This window comes from Accipiter gentilis, chromosome 4 (assembly GCF_929443795.1).
Source record: "Accipiter gentilis chromosome 4, bAccGen1.1, whole genome shotgun sequence".
Lineage (NCBI taxonomy): Eukaryota > Metazoa > Chordata > Aves > Accipitriformes > Accipitridae > Astur > Astur gentilis.
In genome coordinates, this window is record NC_064883.1 from 32,822,129 (window position 1) to 32,842,931 (window position 20,803).

At 36.6% G+C, this 20,803-nt stretch overlaps 1 protein-coding gene across 11 annotated transcripts in view; it reads right to left on the bottom strand.

Annotated features, from left to right (window-relative positions):
• PARD3 (par-3 family cell polarity regulator) overlaps positions 1-20,803 on the bottom strand; it is a 461,320-nt gene that overhangs the window by 395,169 nt on the left and 45,348 nt on the right. For all 11 annotated transcript variants that reach the window (XM_049798455.1, XM_049798452.1, XM_049798450.1 and 8 more), the window contains exon 2: positions 13,223-13,324. In XM_049798455.1, coding sequence (XP_049654412.1) covers positions 13,223-13,324 — 102 coding nt within the window. The remainder of the gene's footprint in view (positions 1-13,222; positions 13,325-20,803) is intronic.

A 20,803-nucleotide genomic window follows, 5' to 3' on the forward strand; every position in this document is an offset into this window, starting at 1 on the left:
CAAGGAAGCAGAAAAGGATTTTGTAGAGTATTATGATTTTAGCAGACTTTGACTGATATCAACCAACCAAAATATTTAGAAAACTGATTTTGGCTTGCCTGCCTGTGTAAGCATAGGCAGAGCCTTGCTCCTCCAGGGAACTACCCAAGTAAAACCGCATATATCGTGAGCAGCAAAGTCTACTATTGTCTCCTAAAACAGCAAAGACCAAAGCACAGTTTTAAATATTTTCAGATGTCAAACATTCACTAGAAAAATGTTTTTTAAAAAAAGAAAGAAAGAAAAACGGAGAAAGAGACTCAAGCAACAAAAAAGGCATTTTTAAGTAATATTTCTCCTGCTGCAGTAACTGAACTACTGCTCACTCAGTAACTGAAGCCTGGAATGAGCCTGCGTAATCACAGAAGTTACACTGTACTGAGCAGAGTTAGGTCTGGCTAGTTGAAAACTGATCACATTCTGATCACTTCAAACCTGTAATTTTCTTCAGTATTTTAAAAGTTTGAAAGTAAGAAAAGCAGTTGTGTTTTGTGTTCAGCATTTCCAACATGCATAGTAATAGTTTCTGTTGCAGGGTAGGGGGGGAACAGTGAGGAGGTAAGGATGGTTTTGTCTCAATTATAATGATCTAAAGATTGAAATAAGACCAAGTTTGTAGGAAAAATAACTTTTTTTTTTTTTTTTTTACAGTTAACTGAAGCTTTTAGATGGGGAAAAAATATATTCTTGAGGCAGAAAAGCCCTTCTTCATATCTATCCAACATACAAGTTGATCAAAACAGTGCTTTGTCTAGAGTGTTTTGTTTCAGCTGTTTCACCCACTAATGTATTGTAACCAAGCCAAAGTAGTAAAAGTTTCTTACAACTAGTCCTATAATTCTGCATCTGTGAGTACTGCAATTCAGACACACATCCATGTGAATAATGATTTTTAGCAAAACACTTTTTCTGTAATTGACACCATGAAAGACTAAGTTGAAGCAGATGAATTTCTTTTTCTTTTCAGTAAAAATAGAATTCAGAGGATTAAATAATTAAACCAACAAGAATACACATTCGGGATTTGTTCGAGCATCAGCTTGAATTCAGTAATTGAGTGTATTTTTCATTAACCACTAGAGGTCACACAATAACCATGGCAGCTATCCAAAAGATGAGAGGCCTCAAAAACCTTAAGGTCTGGGAAAATTGAAATACAGGGATACTCACTGATTTGCACCTACAAATAAAATTATTACATTAATTCGAGTAGTCTTTCCATTTTACCAAAAGATCCAATGAACATGAATGCTCACAAATGTCATTTGGTATTTTACATCTTTCTAAAATTTAGATTTGTGATTTTTATTTCTCGAATTACATCTTATAATAGAGGAAGGGAAAAATAGCCAGAGCTTGGTGCCCTTTTGAAGGCGTTCCTGATTTCTTCAAGTATCTCCTCATTTAGAATTTCTGGAACTTTGATTCAAACCAAGAGGCTTCAGCTATGACTATAATGAACACTAAAGAAACACACTAAAGCTGGAATATCCTAGTATTTGACTAGTCAGTATTTTGCTATTTAAATAGACATTTTAAGCTTTCAAGAACAACAGAAATAGTAACAAAAACAAATATGAACCCCCCCCCCCCATCAAATTTGTTGTGTTTTTAAGCTAATACCAAAGTTTATGCTGGACACTAACTTAAATTCTCTTAAATCTGAACGGATATACTGCACTCAAAATTTAAGAGCAGATGTGGTGGTCAGGGCCTGAAAACTATTTGCTTGTGAAAAATTCACTTATACTGCTAATGAAAATCTCGTCTGTTTTAAAGCATTTGTGGAAACACTATTTGCAAAGTATTAAAATACTTTGTTCTACACATCTAATTAAAAATTCCCTGGAAAGTTTCTTTAAACCCTTCAGAAAGGCACCCTGTGCACACAAATGCAGAGCGAGAGACGGCTGATAGTGATCCTGTGCTCCTGTGCCCCTTTCATATTAGATTAAATTGGAGATCAGTATACAAAGAGATTTCATGAACTGACTCACTTGTTTTGATTCCATTTACTACAGCGCACACTACATCTTCTCTTTGGAAAAATTTCATTTAATTAGATTCCAACTATGAAAGATAAAGACCTGTGTATGAAAGTCTTTTACTATGGCAGTGCAGCACTGCCAAGGCATTAAACTGCCCTCTAACCCTAAGAACTGGTCCCACCAGAACAGGTGCTGCTGCTGACTTGCATTACCTGTTCTGGAATAAGTAAAATATTTCACTCCCTAAAGCTCTCAGTCTGGTACATTTCAACATTAAAAATAATAATAATAATCACGAAGAGCAGTGAAACAGTTGTAATCTGAATAACAACTTCAAAAGTTTCAGTACTCATCATGTTTTTCAGCACAACAGACAACACACTACCAAAAGCTCACAGGCGCATATTACGCTATAGAAGCAACTCCTTGAGACAAAACAGAAATCATAAATCACATATTAAAAGCAGAAAAGATGCAGACTTTTCCTGCAATAAATTAACACCACAAGTTTAGTTAGCTCTTAAGAAATGAGAGGAAAAAAATCCAGCTTTACCTGCACACAAGCTTGTATGCACACACATACATACTCACACACAGATTGCAAGAGATTGTTTTTTGCTTCACATCAACACAAAGTTTTACGATCTTTTTAAGAATCTAGGAAGCAAGGGGTTTTTTTGAGAAATATCCAAATACAAACCTGCTTTTTCTGTGCCTGCCTTTTTTGAGCACCCAACGTAGCTGACTTAAAGCTAAGAGACTTGGACTGTCTCCTAACTTTCACTGAATCTCTCCGGCGATCATATGAAAAAGACGACGACTTCTTTGTAATTTTCCTCTTAGGTGTGTCTGCCATTTCATCCACCAAAGTACGGTTACCTTCAAGCAAACAGCGTCCCAAGAAAACAAAAACTCAGTACCATCAAGTGTCCACCAAGCTTACAGGGAACAGTCTTCAATCCTATAGGAGGCAGAGCAACCTACAAGGAACGGAGCCCACCTAAGAACAACTTCAGTTCTTCCAACAGGTTGTACAAATGAAAAAAGCCGATGGTCCTGCAATGCTGTATGTCACTGAAGAGCTGGCAGAACTCCTTCTTGCTGTATAAACTCAAACAGGCTTCAGCAGTGATGCTAATCTGAAAAATGTAGTGACTATCCTGCTGAGCATGCTGAAGGTGAACGGAAGGTAGTTCCCTGAACACCAACAGGGTGTGGAAGTACACCAACAGGGTGTGGGGATGAAGCAGAAGACTTTGGTTCAAAGCATCTTCTTAACTCCTTCCTTTCTGGGCTACTGCGAGGAAGGTATCTGAAAAGTCAGACTGGTGAAAGCTCCCCAAAAAAGACATCATTATTTTCTTATCTTTGGATCCAAGGCACTTGCTGAAGGAACCTTTAACATGAGGTAGCTGCTCCATTCATTAGGGGCTCTGCTTTAACCTAATTCAAATATTCCCTTTTCTGTCTTTGTCAAAAAGAGTATTCACGCTACAAACTTATGAGGTACTTTATCTACTGAGCCAACTGGAAAATAAAACCCAAGCCTATGTATGAATCTTAATCATCCTTCCTGGGAGATAACTATGAAGTTACAGCACTCTCTTAAGACCTGTTGGTATCAATGGATAAGAGGGTAACACTAATGAATTCTCATCCTAGTGAGAGTGTGGGAATCTTATCAGACAGCTGAGATTGCAACTTTTGTACCAGGACTGTGTTTAGGTAGGAATGTTTCCCTTGCATAACTTACTAGCCAAGGAACACTACAAGGGTGTAGAGCTCCAAGACTTGCTGCTATTGATTTCCATTAAGCAAAACATATCCAAAGCACAAAGCTGTGCATATGGGAATAACCCTGCAAACCTAACGCAGTCAGATTTAAATCTGTGTTAAAAGACAAAGAGAAAACTATCTTTGGACAAACTTATGCCATTGTCCAGGGTCTTTTTCAGAAACTTTTCCTTATTTTATTCATGATGCTACTTCACATAAAAAACAACTATGATTAATTTATACTTGCAGGATTATCCATTACTATAATTAAGCTTTAATATGGGTCAGTCCTCTAGTGTATGAGTCTAACCACCTCTGTTAGGAAATATCTGTGAAGTTGGTACAACATTTCTTTTAAGACCTGCCGATATCAAGGAGTAAGAGGGTAGTATTAATGAATTCCCACAACCAACCTTTTTTCCAATTTCTTCCTTTGTTGTAGGATGAATAATATACCTCTAGAACAAAGTGATATTGCTAAAATTAATGAAAAGCTATCAGAATATCATGCATTTATTAGCCGTAATGGCCTAATTCTAGATTCACTGCAGATTTCTGTGGAGATTTACACTGTGAAGAATTAGAAAGCACTGCTTCATATTATCTACAACTACTAGAGGACATCCAAAAAAAACCATTATTAAATATTTTTAGTACAAAGTATCTCTTAATTGTGATAGGTTTATAATAATGTAGCAGTCATCATCCATAGCCACATACCGACCTTCAGCATTACTAATATTAGACACTGTGAGACCATCATCATTGCAACGTTCTCTGTGGTTTCCACCAAAGTTTAAAGAGACTCGTTCTCACAAATTGAGACCCTACTTAAATTACCAGTTCCCATGATTTACAAGCATCACCTTTTTGAAGAGTAAAAATAAGCAGGCAATTCAGCATTACGCATGCTTTTAAACCATGATGTATCAAGAAAAAAATGTCCTCCAAAACTTCTTGAAGCATCTGCAGCATTTGATAAAAATCACAGGTATTCTGATATATCATAAAAATTAAGGTCAAGGAAAGTCTGAAAAGCTTTTGCAGATAGCTACCCTTATAACATATTCTAATCTTGCTTGTTTGCACAAAAATAAATATTAGCAATTAAGACTGACAACGGCATAAATAAACTTTAAAAATCCATTGAAATGCATCTGACTTTGTATCAAATACCAGGTACAATCCTGATCATTTTACTTCAATTAAAAAACACATCAGACCTAAAACAGGTGCATGAAATGTAACAAGAATGATCAGAGTTTATGAAAGGATTTCCGAATGAAAGTAAATTATAAAGAAAACGGAAAAGGACAGAGGTCCTCAAAATCTTTAAAGATACAAAAAAAGGTCTGGATCATATTTATTCACAGTTCCCCTAAATACAAGAATCTGCAACACTCAACAAATCAATTTTGAAAACTAAAGGTAGTATTTTACACACAGAACATATCTCCTTTAATTTACTTTGCTAAAGAAAAGTTCAATTTCATTTGATGACCCAGATCTTGCACTGAAAAAGTCAAAGAATGATTCCTCAATGTCACTTCCGATTTTACAGCCATTTAGTTTGCTTCTTCCATCCTCTTTTCAAGGCTGAGAGTCCTGGTCCATTTAGACACTACCAGTAGAGAAGCCTTTAATCTACACCTGCAATCAATGTTGGCATTTAACTGTGCTTTTCCTATTTCTACAAAAGTTTTTTTCGTTGCTTCGTTTGTGGCTGGAGGAAGTAGAGGGCTCACCACCAACACATACAGCAGCACCATTCCCTTCTCTACCCCTTGGTTTGCCACAGGGACCACTCCGGCAGCTCCACGGCCACCAGCAGCCTTGCTGCACTGAAAGGGAAGGTCTCAGCCCACACATGCTCCCACTCTTTCTTCAAACCTCAGCCACTCCCAGCAGCAAAGCCCTCTCCCTTTCCTCCTCAGCTTGTCGGATTGTTTGGTGAATTGATGATGCTCAAGAAATAGCAGTGAAATATTCAGTTATTTTTGTAAGGAGACATCTTCTGCCGTTTTAGTGAATAAATCTGCTATGAGACGGGGTCCAAAGAGTGCCGGAGCCTGCACAAGGTAAGTGGCAGGACGGGGAGGACAACCTGGGGGAGAGGCAGACACAAGGGCAAGCTGCTGGAAGCCTTCTTAGATCTTATTATGTCTCACAGAGCTGTACCTTGCAGTGGAAGACGATGTTTCCAGAGGTCTATTACAAAATCATTTTCCCAAATGTAATAGCTAGCTGAGAACTCATTATTTTGTGCATTCAGTTAAAGGAGTCTCTCTCTGAAAGCACATCACATTTGCAAAAATGATATTTCATCCACCATGTTATTGTCTACTCCCTCTGTATCGCAGGATGCTTCTGAAAACCTTCATAACCAGGATTTACCATCAACATTTGGTTTCACACACAACAATAGAATTTGTCACTTCAGTATTCAAATCCCCCTTCCCTTCTTTCAAAACGATTGCAAATACACTGAACAATACATGCTCTGTTTTCCATCTTCCAATCAGTTACACATCCATAAGACCCTTCCTCTTCTCCCATGGCAAGTTTGTGACTGTGCTAACTCAGTCACTGTTGCTCAGGTCTGTCTGCTGAGAATACAGGCAGGTTTATGAGGCATGAATTTCTTCACAGCACTGTCGCGGCCTTTCCCAGTATATCATATTCATGCATGGGCCTCCTATTTTCAGAACTCAGATTTACCTGCAGCTCTTCAGATCTCCACGGAAACCAATTTAAAATTTACAAATGTCACTCCTCTCCTACCTGGGAATTCTTAGTGCATTGATACAACTACTTCAGTAACACAGAAAAGGAATTGGGATATTGCAGTTTATCCCAAAAATAAACAAGAAATCATGAACGGAAATGCTGTCTTCACAGAGCTAGAAAAAGTCAATGATGATGAGATTAATAATTTGGAGAACAGTGCTGAAAGAGTCAAAAAACTAAGAGCTACACATCGGAGACAACATTTAGTTACATCTAGTATCTCCTAGTGACTGGAAAATACACATTTCAATATTAATACATTATGCCCAGTATTTCCTCACTTCCACAGGGTTTATTTAGTCTCACCCATAAACACTGTGAAGTTAAAACTTAGTTTATTAGAAATATTACAAGCATTTTCATTCCATTATTTGACAGAAGATAATGTTTGTATTTGGAGTATGTTATTTCCAAATAAGTCTTCATTAAATAGCAGTTGGAAATAAAGACTATGTAAAAACTTTGATTTTCTACATTAAATCCATCAACAAGATGGACCTAAAAATCATGTGGCAATCCCATTAATAATGAGTCAATAGTGTTAATGCAAAAAAATGTGGTTAAAACAGAGACATTCTGATGTTACCAATTTGTCAGAACTTCAGTTAATATCAAATTGTCAATCTCCCAAAATGTAATTAAAATTTAAAAAAACTGCAGAATACTAGATGATATCAAGAGCTCATTGTTAAACTGATGTTTCTGAATTTTTTAACAGAAAATAATCATGGAATTGTTATGCAAAGGGTTTCTTTCTCAGTATCAATACTTTCCCAAGCTCAGTGGCTCAAGCAGTTATTTTAAGCTGTTACAAAAAAAGAATGCCTTATGCTCAAAATGTGTTTTGCCAAGTCATTTATTAGTAACAACAAATTGTTTCAAGGTCATCCTGTTTTCCTGGGATACAGGCAAGGCAGTCACAGAACAAGAAGATAGAAGCCGTACACTGTGGCAGAGATAATCATGGCAGCAGTTGAAACTTAATTTGATGGAAAAGTTTTGAGGAAAAAGGGCATACCAATCATGGTATTGTAAATATTAAGAATCATATTTTTGAGTAATTTTTTGGCATTTTTAGGTTTTGCTGTCAGATTTGCTGCACTGGACCTAGATATTCGTTCATTCACTCCAGGGTTTTAATCTGTTAATGGCAGAAACAAACTTTAGAAGCACAACAAAAAGTTGTTGTTCTCTGTTCATGGTTTTAGGGTTAAATTCCTAGTTGCAGAGTCAAAGAAAATTAAAATGTAAATTCAGCTTTAAATTTGCTTAAATGAGACAGAGACACTCCCAAATTTAGAACAAACAACACTACTTTGAGTATTCTGATTATGTGCTAATGGAAATCTAAAGATAACAGAAGTTTATCTCTGTGCAACTTTCATCAAGCTCAAAAGCTCTCAAACATTTTGGAGAGAATGAACAGATACAGGGTTACCAGAATCTCATTCTTTATTCCAGCACCATGTTGTCACTTGCCTACCCCGATTTTGCTATAGAACTGGGGTCTTGCATAGCTGTCCCTAAAAGTAAGTGACAGAACAAAAATCAATAGTAGCGAGATATTGTGTAATCACAGCTCTACAGTCCCTAGCTAGCCTTTAACCTTAACATCATAATGCATTTGCTCAAAATAGACTTATTTTTTGTTGGTTTCAAGTTAACATTTGTTACAAACAAAATACAGTCATCCTTTCCAAACCCACATTTTGTGTATCACATGCCTCTCTAACTCAACAGTGCTTTCCAAGAGGAAGTAAACAAAACAACAGTATTATTTAGAATTGACCATCTGTTTAACACAAAAACCAAAAGTTCATTTCCTTTCCACTACACTGGGAAAAGCTCCTAATATGCCTTCATATTATGTGAAGAAGCTGCTCAAAGACTTTATCCCATCACGGCAGAAGCAAGCGGGCACTAATTCATAATAATATTAACAGAGTCTCTGTAGGTCTGTAAAAGCAGATGCAAATGAAGTGCAATTGATCTCACTGAATTTCAGCAGCAATTTGATTACTTAATGTAGTTAACTCTAGATCACGAATGTTTACAAACTCTATTTCAGCACATATCTCTGAAATTAATCTCCATCCCATTCTCACCAAAAGTATTCCACTCCAAATAGCAACTTCTTGTGTGTCTTTCTAAGAGGTTTTAAGTATGTCTAACCAGCAGTAAGCACCAAGATCACCTTGATCTCACAGTGACCTGGGCCAGATACTAACACCACACACACAAACACTGTGGTGAGCATGAAACTTCACTCCAGACAATACCGAACCATATTCCTCCGGTTTTTATCTCTGCACTCTGTGGGCATAAGTATGAATTATGCAGGGAGAAGAGCTGACTGAATATTTGAAAACAGTAAGTTAAGCAAAGGAAGCTCATTCCTTAGTTTAGAGAAATAAACCCAGGCTGTTACTCTAAGCATACACCAAAATACAGCAGTTACTTTTGAGAACTAGAGTGTTGAATTTATTAGGACCATGATGAAGGAAATGATAAGATGCTGATGCTTTTACATTCACAGGTTGCCAGTCCCAAGCTACCAAAAACCTAATACACTGGGACAAACAAATTTATGAATAATTGACATTAGGTTCATACCCTACATTGTTTCAAACTAGCTCTATTTGCCCAGCTGCTCATCAAAAACAGTGGCTGTTAACGGCAGATCCTTGTTATTCTCTTGGGAAGGAAAGCCTCTGATTTTTCAGAAATGTAGTTACACCAAACACAGACAGTTTGATCTCCAAAGCTTTTCATGGAGCAACAGCCTGAGCATTACTATGTAGGAAAAAATTACATATAACTGCACATGAAATAATTTTTTTAAATCATGCAAAATATAAGGGACTATTTCAGTGAGAATTCAACTGGGAGCTAGTTATATTCATACATGTACTTTTAAAATGGGAGATTACACAACAAATTCCTGAATATTTTTTCCATGGATAAACAAGGGCCTATGAGATCCCTGAATAAGTACTTTCATATTACACCCAAAGTATGAGGATCACTGAAGTGTGTATGTGCCTCCGTCAGCCAGGAGAAACCATTGGTTAAGGATGGTTGAGACTTTTTTTCCTGTTGAGAATGTCTGCCTACTAAGAACTGAACTGAGGTCATCAAGTATGTTATCATCAAGCTGGAAACTTGTCAAGTTGACATATGTTTTTTGAGAGCCTTCAAACAAAGGGCCAGTTTTACAAGTAACAGACATCCAAACAGAACAGTTTGTTAATCTATGTTCAAAATATTGTTCTAATCACTAATGCACAAGAAACCTATATTTTTTAAAAAATGAAAATAGGTTATGCAGTTGACTAAAAGCCAGTTAAAAGGGAGTTATTTCTCCTTTATTTCTGGAAAAGAGATATTGGCTATTCATCTGCTTAAGCTTTTCAAAGAGTTTCCTCAAACAGTACCAAACTTGCTCAGATTTAGGACTGGAATGGATGCCACTAGTTGAAAAGAGATTCTTGTTGCTTGTAGCCAAATATTTTTCAAAAACAACAAAAACAAGACAACCCATTTGTATGCATGTATAGAGAGACAGATAAATATAAAAAAACATTGATATATTTCCATTGAAAACTATCTTTCCATAATAAAACCTGGACAAAATTTGCACTTCAAGGGAACAATCACAAAACAGTTTTCCACAAAAAAAAAAATTATCCAAATGAGCATTTATTAATTTTTTGTTTAATACCATTACTACCATTAACTGTATTAACCAAGTTTTCATCAGCAACTTGATGTGTAGTGATATTGTGTAATATGAATGTCAAACTTGCATGCCAGCTAAGTTAGAATGCATTATGTACTTTCTCAATGAACTATGTTAAAAGGCTTAAGAAAAGCTGTTTCAGAAAGGAACAAACAGCTTGGCAAAATCAAGTTTGTTTCATGTTTTTCTCCTTTTTTTAAGGGAGAACAACATTGACCACCAACAACTATTCCAGGGAGCAACTGGTTAACCCTTATGCATCCATTTTGTTTTAGTAAGTGACAAGAGAATACCAAAATATAGGGACAGAAGAAGCTAAATAAAATCACCCAACACCATCAAAGATACTGCTCTTATTCCATTCAGAACATGTGCTGCCTCTAAGGGTCTTTGTATTTGTTATAGGATAGAACATTTCCTCCATGGAGACAGTGGAGTAGGAGTAAATATATTTTTCACATTAGGTTTTAGTTTACTAATATAGTTGACTATACAGAGCAATAAATTCATCAAGAGGACAACTTGGTCCTTAGCTGCTTCGCATTCTGTGTTGTGCTTGTATGACACCGTACAAACAATTATGGCATAAAAGCAACATAAAAAAGACAAAAATTACATGTATCTCTGTAGGAATGATCCTTACATCTAAAGAACCATGATAAGAGCAAACTGATTTTCAAAAGTAGAGATGATAGTTAGTAAATAGCACAATAAACTTGTCTTCAAGAATGTAAAGGACTTCCTTGTGAAAATGAACACAGAGATATTAAGTGTTCAGTTTTGCAATATCCTAGATATTTTTGTCCCAATTCAAAAAAATAATATATATGGGCTAGTGTTTAATTTTGAGCATAACTAATCCTACAGACCTCAGTAATAACTTAATTAAATGTTTAAACATCATCTGTTTAAATGCTTTTTTAACAAGATATGCTTAAGTGTATATATATACAAAATACCACTAACTGGAAATATATTCAGAACCTTGCATTAATGTGACCTATATCAGGTTCTGCTAACACAAATCTAGTTGATACACTGCTATGGAGGAAGCATCAAATGCAAAGCTAACAGTCCAAAATTAAAGAGAACCAGGAAGGTCAGCTGTAAAACATAAGATGGGAAACTGAAAAACAATGACTAATGACTGAAATGCTTGAAAAGAATCAAACGTGAAGGTCAAGTGAAAACGATTAATTCAAGGGTATAAACCAGCACAGGACAGTACAGGTTTATATTGCACCATCCTAATCAATGCTACAAGGTCCTTTAAAAAAAAAGAAATTTAACTGGCAAGTGCTATCAGTAGAGAGATGCCAGATTCACAGAATCAAGAGGATATGAGCTTGGCAACTGCAGAAATAAATATTACTAATTACTAGGTATCTTGTCCATCTATACATAAAAACAATATTGTAATAATGACTTTGCCTGTTTCAGTTGCAGTCAGAGTTTTTCAACTATTAGTCACGCACATAAAAACACCCACAGAGTTTCACTGTGAGGAATTACCCCATTTGAAGGCAGCAAAGCAAGGCAACAGCCAAAGAATGAGGTCTTCAAGTCACCAGAATGCAAACTTCTCCATCTGAAGGGAAGAGCACGTGAGGAGCTAAGAAGTGCATGACTCAAGTAAGTTTTAAAAAAAAAAAAAAGAAAAAATTATATATACACACACACTTACATATATATGTGTGTGTATATATATATATATGTATATATCAACAACTTGCACCAGCCTCCTTGAGGCCTGTAAGCAAAAGCTAAACGAATCACGCAGCTGAGCACTTCAGTATGAGATAACTAACTAGACGTTTTAATTAGCTTTTCATGAAATCTTAGCTGGGCACTATTTTTATGGAAGAAATTCCTGAAAAATCAGCACTGTTACTCTATACAGCTTGAGTAATCCCAACATTTCAGACAGCGAGGAGTCTCCATGTCCCAAGACTCCTCACATAATTTTTCTTTATAAAGTCCTGGTTGAAATAACCATGTCAATTAAATTTTGTCACAAGAAATAACTGCAGGCAAAGTATTTATTTCTGAAAAATTAGCCTAAGAGTCATCATTTGGCCATTTTTCAAGGAGCCTTCAGAGTGCCTGTTGCTTCCAACAGAGGCAATTAAGGATCCTGTCTGTGAAGGAGCGGGGTCCTGAAACACATTTCCAGACTGAAGTCTGTACCAGGCTCAGACACCCTGAAGAGCTTCAGCAGGCACATGCAGTTTTGCAGAGAAAATCGGCATATTTACCTACAACTTTAAAGTTTGCCACAGTGTTTCTTACCTACCCTTTCTGAACACATAATTCAAAGATGCAAGTATCTATAACCTCAAAAAAACAGCCAATAACCAAAAACCTCTTAGCTGACTGCAATCTAAGCCTCTACTTTAAAAGAAAAAATAAAATTAAAAATAGTAAAAGCACTGAAGACCCAGCAGTATGTAATTATTTTCTCAAGTTCTCTGTAAACAGCAGTTCCTCCCAAAAAGATTTTTGAAAAACAATCCATCAACCCTCCACAGTTTAAAAACAGCATGGGTTTTTGCACATATTCAACTCGTAACATGAAGCTAAAATCTTAACTTACAGATTCAAGTTTTTTGCATTATTGTTCCACTGTATGAGGTTTTTTATTCTTGCAGCCTCCTTTTCTTACTTGAACTTTTAAAGAACAAAAAAGGATGGAAAACCCATGATTTCAGTAAAAGATTTCCTGTAATTTTTGAAAAACACAACAGTAACAGACTTCTCACACCTATCAAGCAAACTATACAAACAAACCCTAAAACCTCCGTATTGACTCCCACTTTTGGACACATATAGGAAACACCAAACACTGATACGCTGACGTGTATGCTGAGCTGCTTTAGTAGCTATTTGTACTTACACGGTCTTTGTCATCAGCTACATCACAAAGAATGTCATCGAGATCTAAGATCCCACCATCCCCGTGTTCCAGTCGATGTACTTGTATCCAGTAGTTTGGATCCTGCATAAAAGAAGAAAATATCAGATATCACACACCAATGGAAAAAAGGATATTCCACGATATAGTTAACATCACAGTCCTACAAATGCTCGACATTAAAACATCCATTTAGGTAATATTCTTGTAAATAAATGTAAATTGAGATGTAAAGTCAAGTTCTTTTTTTAAATCGCCCTAGATTGGACACATACTCTTCCCACTATTATCAGCTCTGCATGAGTCACAGTCCCATTACTGACACGTACAGGAACAGCATTCCCAGTGTTACTGAATATATGCACTATATAAAAGGAAAATACATCATCCTCAAAATAAAGTATCTCAGATAGCGGTCAACAGGCAGAAAATATAACAGGACAGCTGTAAAGCGTGGAGGTTTTTACAAGACAGCTATAAAAGGTACAAACAAATATTTAAATGATATCGAAAGGTTTTCTATCTGTGCTTTGGTAGAGTTGATAGATAGGTATCTAAATCTTATACGAAAAACACTTCCCACATTTTAATTAAAAAAAGATACATATACAGACACATATATAAGCGTATATATATGCATATATGTATGTGTGCGTGGTTTTCTGTGTATACGTGTAACTGGGAAGACTGGCTTCATAGTCTTCATTACAACTTTTCATACAAAAGGAAACTATACGGAATAAGGTTGTGTCCACAAAGTGTCTTCTGCATATCGCTACATAACCTGTGTGCTGTTTAGTACTCAACTTGCTCTTCTTAAAAGGTTTCTTTTCTAGAAGGGGAAGGTTGCACTGTAAACACACAAACTGAACATGATAAATAATCTTTTCTTGCTCCTCCAATACTCCCCCATAACAGTGCCAACGCCTTGGGCTGTTGTTAAGTGTCTAGCAGTAAGAGAGCTTCCTTGCTTTTCACTGAGCAGGCAGGACTACAGAAAATGACTAATGTGAGGACCTTCAAACTTGCAACATCTTGTGAAGTGCCTGACTTCCTAAAAATAGCAATTAGCATCGCAGTCTTTTCAGACATCAGTGTCTAGAAGTAAGGAAAAAAAAACACTCAAAACCAAAACCAAACCAAAAAACCACACCCAAACTCAAAAAAAAAAACCCCAAAACAACAACAACAATGCCACCACAACAACAAGCTCCCCTCCCCAAAGAAAAAACTCCACCCTTAAAGAACTTGAAAATAATTTGATTTCTTAAGGGATGGAACAGGACAATAAATGGGACCACCAGAACTCCTCTAAATCCATATGTGTTTTTAAATCTTGACAGGCCCATGCTGCACAAAATCTTGGACAGCATGCTGCATGAAAGAACATCAAGGGGTATTCATTTTGGTTTTTACATCCTAGAACTCCGTTTCCTTGCACATGATATATATGCATAGGTCAAAGATTTTGGAGAAATTTGATAACCATGAAACTTACTTCATTGTTTGTATAAGTACATCCACCTTAAATACGGCTGTAAATCATCATCATCAGATGATCAGATTTCAGACTTACATTTTACAGTCATTAGGCTAGGCATTTCAGAAATTAAATTACAGATTTTTTTTCTCTAATTTCTCTAAGTATTAAATATCATTACCTTAAATTTCTTCTAAGTGAGTATTTATTATACAATTAACTGATTTTCCTAATATATGGCTTTTCCCTAAACAGCACTTACTGTTGTAGCACATTATAGGAGATAATTCAGCATCCTTTTTTTTTTTTTAGAGTAAAAATTCAGGAATAATTAAGAATAGTACTATGTTATTCACAGTCATACATACAGAGGTGCACACATTGCTACATAATACAGAAATTTGCTCTGTAAAAAAGGTATGCAATGAAAATACTAGGATAAACTTTTTGTTAAGTTTGAATACTCCACTAATGCTTACAGACAGGGCTGGAAAAAGCCTTCTGTGTACACCAGAAATCCTTCAAAGTTCCTTAACAAGTTCCAAAGGGAAGTCCACTGAAGAGGTGCCTTTGTAAACTCTGCTCTCAAACTAACGGGAAAGAGGACCCTTCATCATCCTCCAGCCCATCACAAAAATTACCTCGGCCTCTCATATCTACACCAGAGATGGACACACAGTTGGGATGTCCCAGGCTTTGAAGACACAACCAAACTGATGAGCTACGAAGCATCCTGCATTTCTAAAGGACTTGATTCAAGTTTCCTCTGCTAGTTTCTCCACCTCAAAGCCAAATCAGAATTGAATCATAAGTCAGGCTTCACTGCAAAATGAGAAATGGGAAACCTAGTTTGGGCTGTAAGAGTCAGATTCTTCATATGTCACACATTTCACCATTTTTTTTTGCATCCCTTAATCTTCTTACCGAACAATGGAAACATTAAAAACAGATAACTGCAATGCTGGCTCAGGGACTTGACTGCATCCATCAAAATAAACAGCACCAAAACTGAAACTACAACTTCAGTATTCCTGTATCCTTGTTTTTTTCTTCCTACCACAAGTATTTCCCACCTCCAAGGCAAATGTAAGAAAACATTCACGATTACAGAGTCAATAGTAGAAACACCCGCTTCTAAAGCACTATTGTGCTATTTCAGCATGTACAATCTACATTAAAAATAGCTTTGATATATAAGCTGCATCCCTTTTGCTAATTAGTTCCTTTAAAAGTTTCTCGATATTGCCCAAGAAGTTTTAGATAGACTTCATTTTTCCTGCATCACCTATTTGTTATGCCATAGCCTGAACTGCTCTGGTCGTTTTTCCTGTCAGACAAGGTCCTGACACAAAACAATATATTAGCAAGACCAGACAAGAAATACATAAAACTAGTTTGGCAAGAATTTACTCTGGCAGGATTTGGTAAGTAAATATGAAATAACAATGAAACTTTTCATTAAAGCCCTCTCCAAACTTCACAGAGCAGTCCTTCTCTTGAGGCCCTTTTACTCTATTAAAGGTTTCACATAAATCAAGGATTTGGTGGGGAAGGCTTGGGAGGGAAGAGAGGTCTATGGGGGAGTGCAGTACTCATGTTTTGTACAGATTTGTTACACCATTTAAAAAAAAAAGAAAAAAAAAAACCACCACATCATTGAAGCTAGTGATTTTACAAGTTAAGAAAATCCACAGCTATTTATGGTTCCAAATTTTGACAACTAATTCTATGTATTAACCAACCAAATAACATGGAAACACCCAAACTGCATAAGTGTTCACATTTAAATTCCTGCTCTGTGTTTTGTCTACAATGAACACACATTGTATAAGAGTCAGCTCGCATGCACTGTTTGCTAAATACAAAAGAAACTGGACCAAACTTAGCACTGATTTGAATTCAAGTACTACTACATCGACATTACAAGGGTATCTGTATCCACAGCTTGGTCAAGTTGTATTTCTCAATCGCAGCCAGTAATCAGATATTCATAATTCCCTATGCAACAGCAGTAACACAGTCTTCAAGCATTTTCTGGAGCAAAATACCCTTTTGGCTTAGACCAGTTACTGAGTCATAAAGTGGAAATCAGCAATTACCAGAGTTTACTGAGTTTACACAACTTCATCTGTGGGGCAAACTGGTCCAATCACTCCTTCAGGACACCCAAAATACCTTTGGGGTCACCCTCTCCAGGTGGCAGTGCAGGGCTCTCAAGCAAGATCTCACAAATGAGGGACTGGCTCCAACACCACAGAGAGATGACCTGCTCAGGGCACGTGCAACAGGGTGCTTACACGAGTGAAAAAGAAAATGTTCTCTAGTTATAAAACAAGAAAAGTACAAAATGTATCAAGTCTACAGAAGTCAGTTTCTGTAAAGATGACAAAAAACATACTGAACAGAATTTTTAAAATTACTCGGAAGCTTTTCAATAAACCTCCTTCAGAGTTGTTCTGGTTTAAGAAAACATCCCAGAATCAGATGCTTTGCTGTTGTTTCAAAATTTGATTTTGTATATTACAATTAGATTTTCACATTTTGTCAACAAAACAAAGCCACATGTATGTTCTCTCACTGTTATGATTGTGTAAAAGGGTACTGCACTTTCCAAATCTGCAATATATTTAGAGATATAAAAACATGCTTTGATAGAAAACTTAATAGCTACACTGCTCCACCAATGTGTAAATTAGCAACATGCAATTATTTTGTAAAAGCTGTATAGATGCCTTTGTCACTAGTTCATGCAGAAGAACTAGCAAGTTCACTTCATTGAATACAAGGATGGAAGTAATGCTAAACCTGATTTATAATATCTTCATTTAAATATTGCATCACTCAACTCAAGTCTAAGCAAGTCAGATGTCCTGTTTCCTGTGTACACCCATTTAACTATTCTACTTGACTATGATTATAAAAGTACTTATAATTTAAACTCATGAGCACTACAGTTTCTGCTCCGAAGTCCTCTATAATGGAAGATAAATATTTGCTAAGCGAACACCAGCACTGAAAGTGGAAGCAAGAGCACATTACAAAGTCAGTAAGAATGCAACCATTCATACTCCGTTTATTCCGTGCAACATGACTTCTAAAAAGCACAAAGGAAAAACTGAGAAAACCATTTGTTTAAGTAATATCATTCAGTATTCTGTAACTAACAATTTTATGTTCCCACATAATGGAAACAAGGACCATATGTGGAAAACAATATCTAGAAATACGAATGGAAACTGCAATGTGTTCTTATTAATGGCACAGAAAGATTTCTTATTCTTTTAGATCTAAATAAGCACCTTGGTTTTTGCAAACGTACCCTTTCCAAAAATGTATAGAAATGTTTAACATAAAAAGTTACAATAAGATCATTCTATGAAATATTTTGTCCGTATCATACTAGAAAAAAGCATCACAAACTTCTTAGAAGTAGCCATCTATTTAACAGAAAGCAGAAAGTCAGGCTCCTAAAAAGTCCACCTTACAATGCTTAGTGTTTACAAATTATGCCCGCTGCTATGATTTCATCTCACCTGTCCACCAGGAGGATGTCCCAAAGCATCAAAAAGATGACTTTATCTGCACGGCTACAATTACATAGTTGGGAGTGGGGTTGTGGGGGGGGTAATTTCTTGTGTTTGGTTTAAAGCCCACCCAGAGAGCATTACTGGGGGAGCACAGCAAGCCCTCCCCAAAAGGTGTCTGTACTTCTTACCTTTGACCGTAACAACTCAGGTTTCCTAGCTGCAGCTTTCAGCTGGGTGCAGACCAACTGTAGTTGCCACCACAATTTGTTACACCTCTCGAAATCAAGAAAACTACACACACCTAGATTTTCTAATCTGTTCAGGCCAAAATAGGAAGAGTATTTCTTACCACAGAGCAGTATCTGGGGAAACAGATTGGCTTTGCCAAGCGAGCTCACCGAGGCTCTCTGTGCCTGTCAGAGATCATCTTTCTAAAACTGAAATGATTTAAATTTAGATATCATTTACAGCTTTTTGCTTTAAGATCTTTTTCAGTACATAGATCCTTAAATGATTTTTAAAAAACACTGTCAACTGGACAGTCATGCATAGGTATTTCAGTGTAAGTCTCAAAGGAAAATGGACTTGCCACCAGGACGAGTGAAAACGCAAAAGCAGATCCAAGTCCATCGATATAACTTCTCATTTATAAATGAGGAGATAAAGGGAAAGTAAGTACATATTTTTAGTTTCTACTTAAGACCATCTGGAATCTAAGATTACGTGACCACGGGCTATCTTCACTGTTTTGAGTCTTTTCAAAGAACAGATAAAGCCTTTGTGGCAACAGCACACACAGACCAAAACCAACTAAATCATCAGGCTGGGGTGTGTCTACCGGACTTGTCTGCTCAGCAGCATATGGCATTTGGGCGCGTTAACACAGTCTGAAAGGAAAATAATGGTTAATAAAAAACTAATACATCTGAAAATTTGCCAGTGAATTCATTCATTTCCCAGTCTAGCTCTGTGCTGCAGGAGGGAACCGTCAAAACAAGTAGTCATGTGCCAAAGGAAAGCCAAGAACGCTTGCAATGTCAGCTGGATTCCAGTTACGTTCCACCACCCGACAAGCTGGCAAGAACAAGTCCCTGGGTTTGAATTGCATCTTCTTCCCATCACCTGGCTCCTCGAATTTCAGGCACAAAGACCTGCTGCGTAACATACAACAGCAGCGACAGGGGAGAAACAGCTTCAAAGATGATTGCACTCTCTAAGGTATCTTGATACTGCACCATGGCAGTGATGATACAATGTAAGTACATTCACCCTCTCTGCAAGGGCACAAGGCGGCAAAATAGTTAAAATTAATGGAAGTAGCCCAGTAGCCCTCAGAAAGCAACTGATACCTGTAACAACTCTTAAGTTACCAAGCAATGAGTTGAAGGTACAGTTACCTTTTCCATTTCTGACCACACTCCATCTGCAATCACTCCCCTCATACCAAATTTAGGACATGTTTATGCCACCTTGCCCTGTGTCCCATGAAGTCAAGAAAAACAGGGCTACAGAAGACTACAGAAAATAGCTGAATGCTGTACAGTAGAAAATAAGCCTCATCCCTTTTATCGTTTTGTTCCTTAACCTGTACCACACTAAAGTTAATTTCCTGGTATTTTGTATTACCAAGAAATAGGGATACATACCCAGGAAGGTTACAAATCATATGTTAGAAGATGGTTTGGTCAGGGATTTAATTTTTTCAAACATAAAAGTGTATATACAATGTCTTCAACCAAGGGGTATATACTGATCCCAGATACAAACCAGTTATGAAAAAAACAGGCAAGTCTGATCACCGAAGTATCTTGTTCCACTTTTACTCCCACCAGTGCTTTTCCAGCCTCACTAAAGGGCTTTATCTTACCAGAAATCCATCAAGACAAAATCTGAACATCTGGCCAATATCATTCTTCCTGAGACACTGAAATGTTGGAATGGGTGTTTACGAACTTAAAAAAAAAAAAAAAAAAAAAGTACTGTTATGTTTTGCATGCATCCTGCATGTCCACTTTCAATAATATCAGTGATTTACTTAAAAATTGATCATGTTACACTATCAGTTTCACTCCTCAGCATAGAAGTCTGATACAGCCAAAAAAATGAGCCAATTAGTCGTCCACTTCAGCAATTAAATGTCTCCTAAAACCCACTAAATTGAAATAATATGGTCAGTAAACCACTGGAACACTACTACATATCGAGTTGTGCTGCATTACTACTGGAGTACCAAAAAAAAGCAAAAAGGAATTACTGGATCTTGCTTCAGACAGCAAAAGGTTGGTATTAAAAATGGTAAATTTACTTTGCCTGTTAGCCACTACACAGTTTGCCTGAACTTTAAAAAATATGTATGAATCTTTTGCTCTTCTGAAAAGAAATGGCGATCTCCTAAATCTGTAAGGAAAGTAGTCTGAGATACATTCTAGAGCTACCCTTCCTGTTTTCCTACCCTACAATTTTCTAGACAAAATACTGTGTCTTAAGATATGCAAGTTCTTCCTCTGTGCATCATGGAAGTCTAGAATATTTTAACTCATCTACTTTACCTAGAAG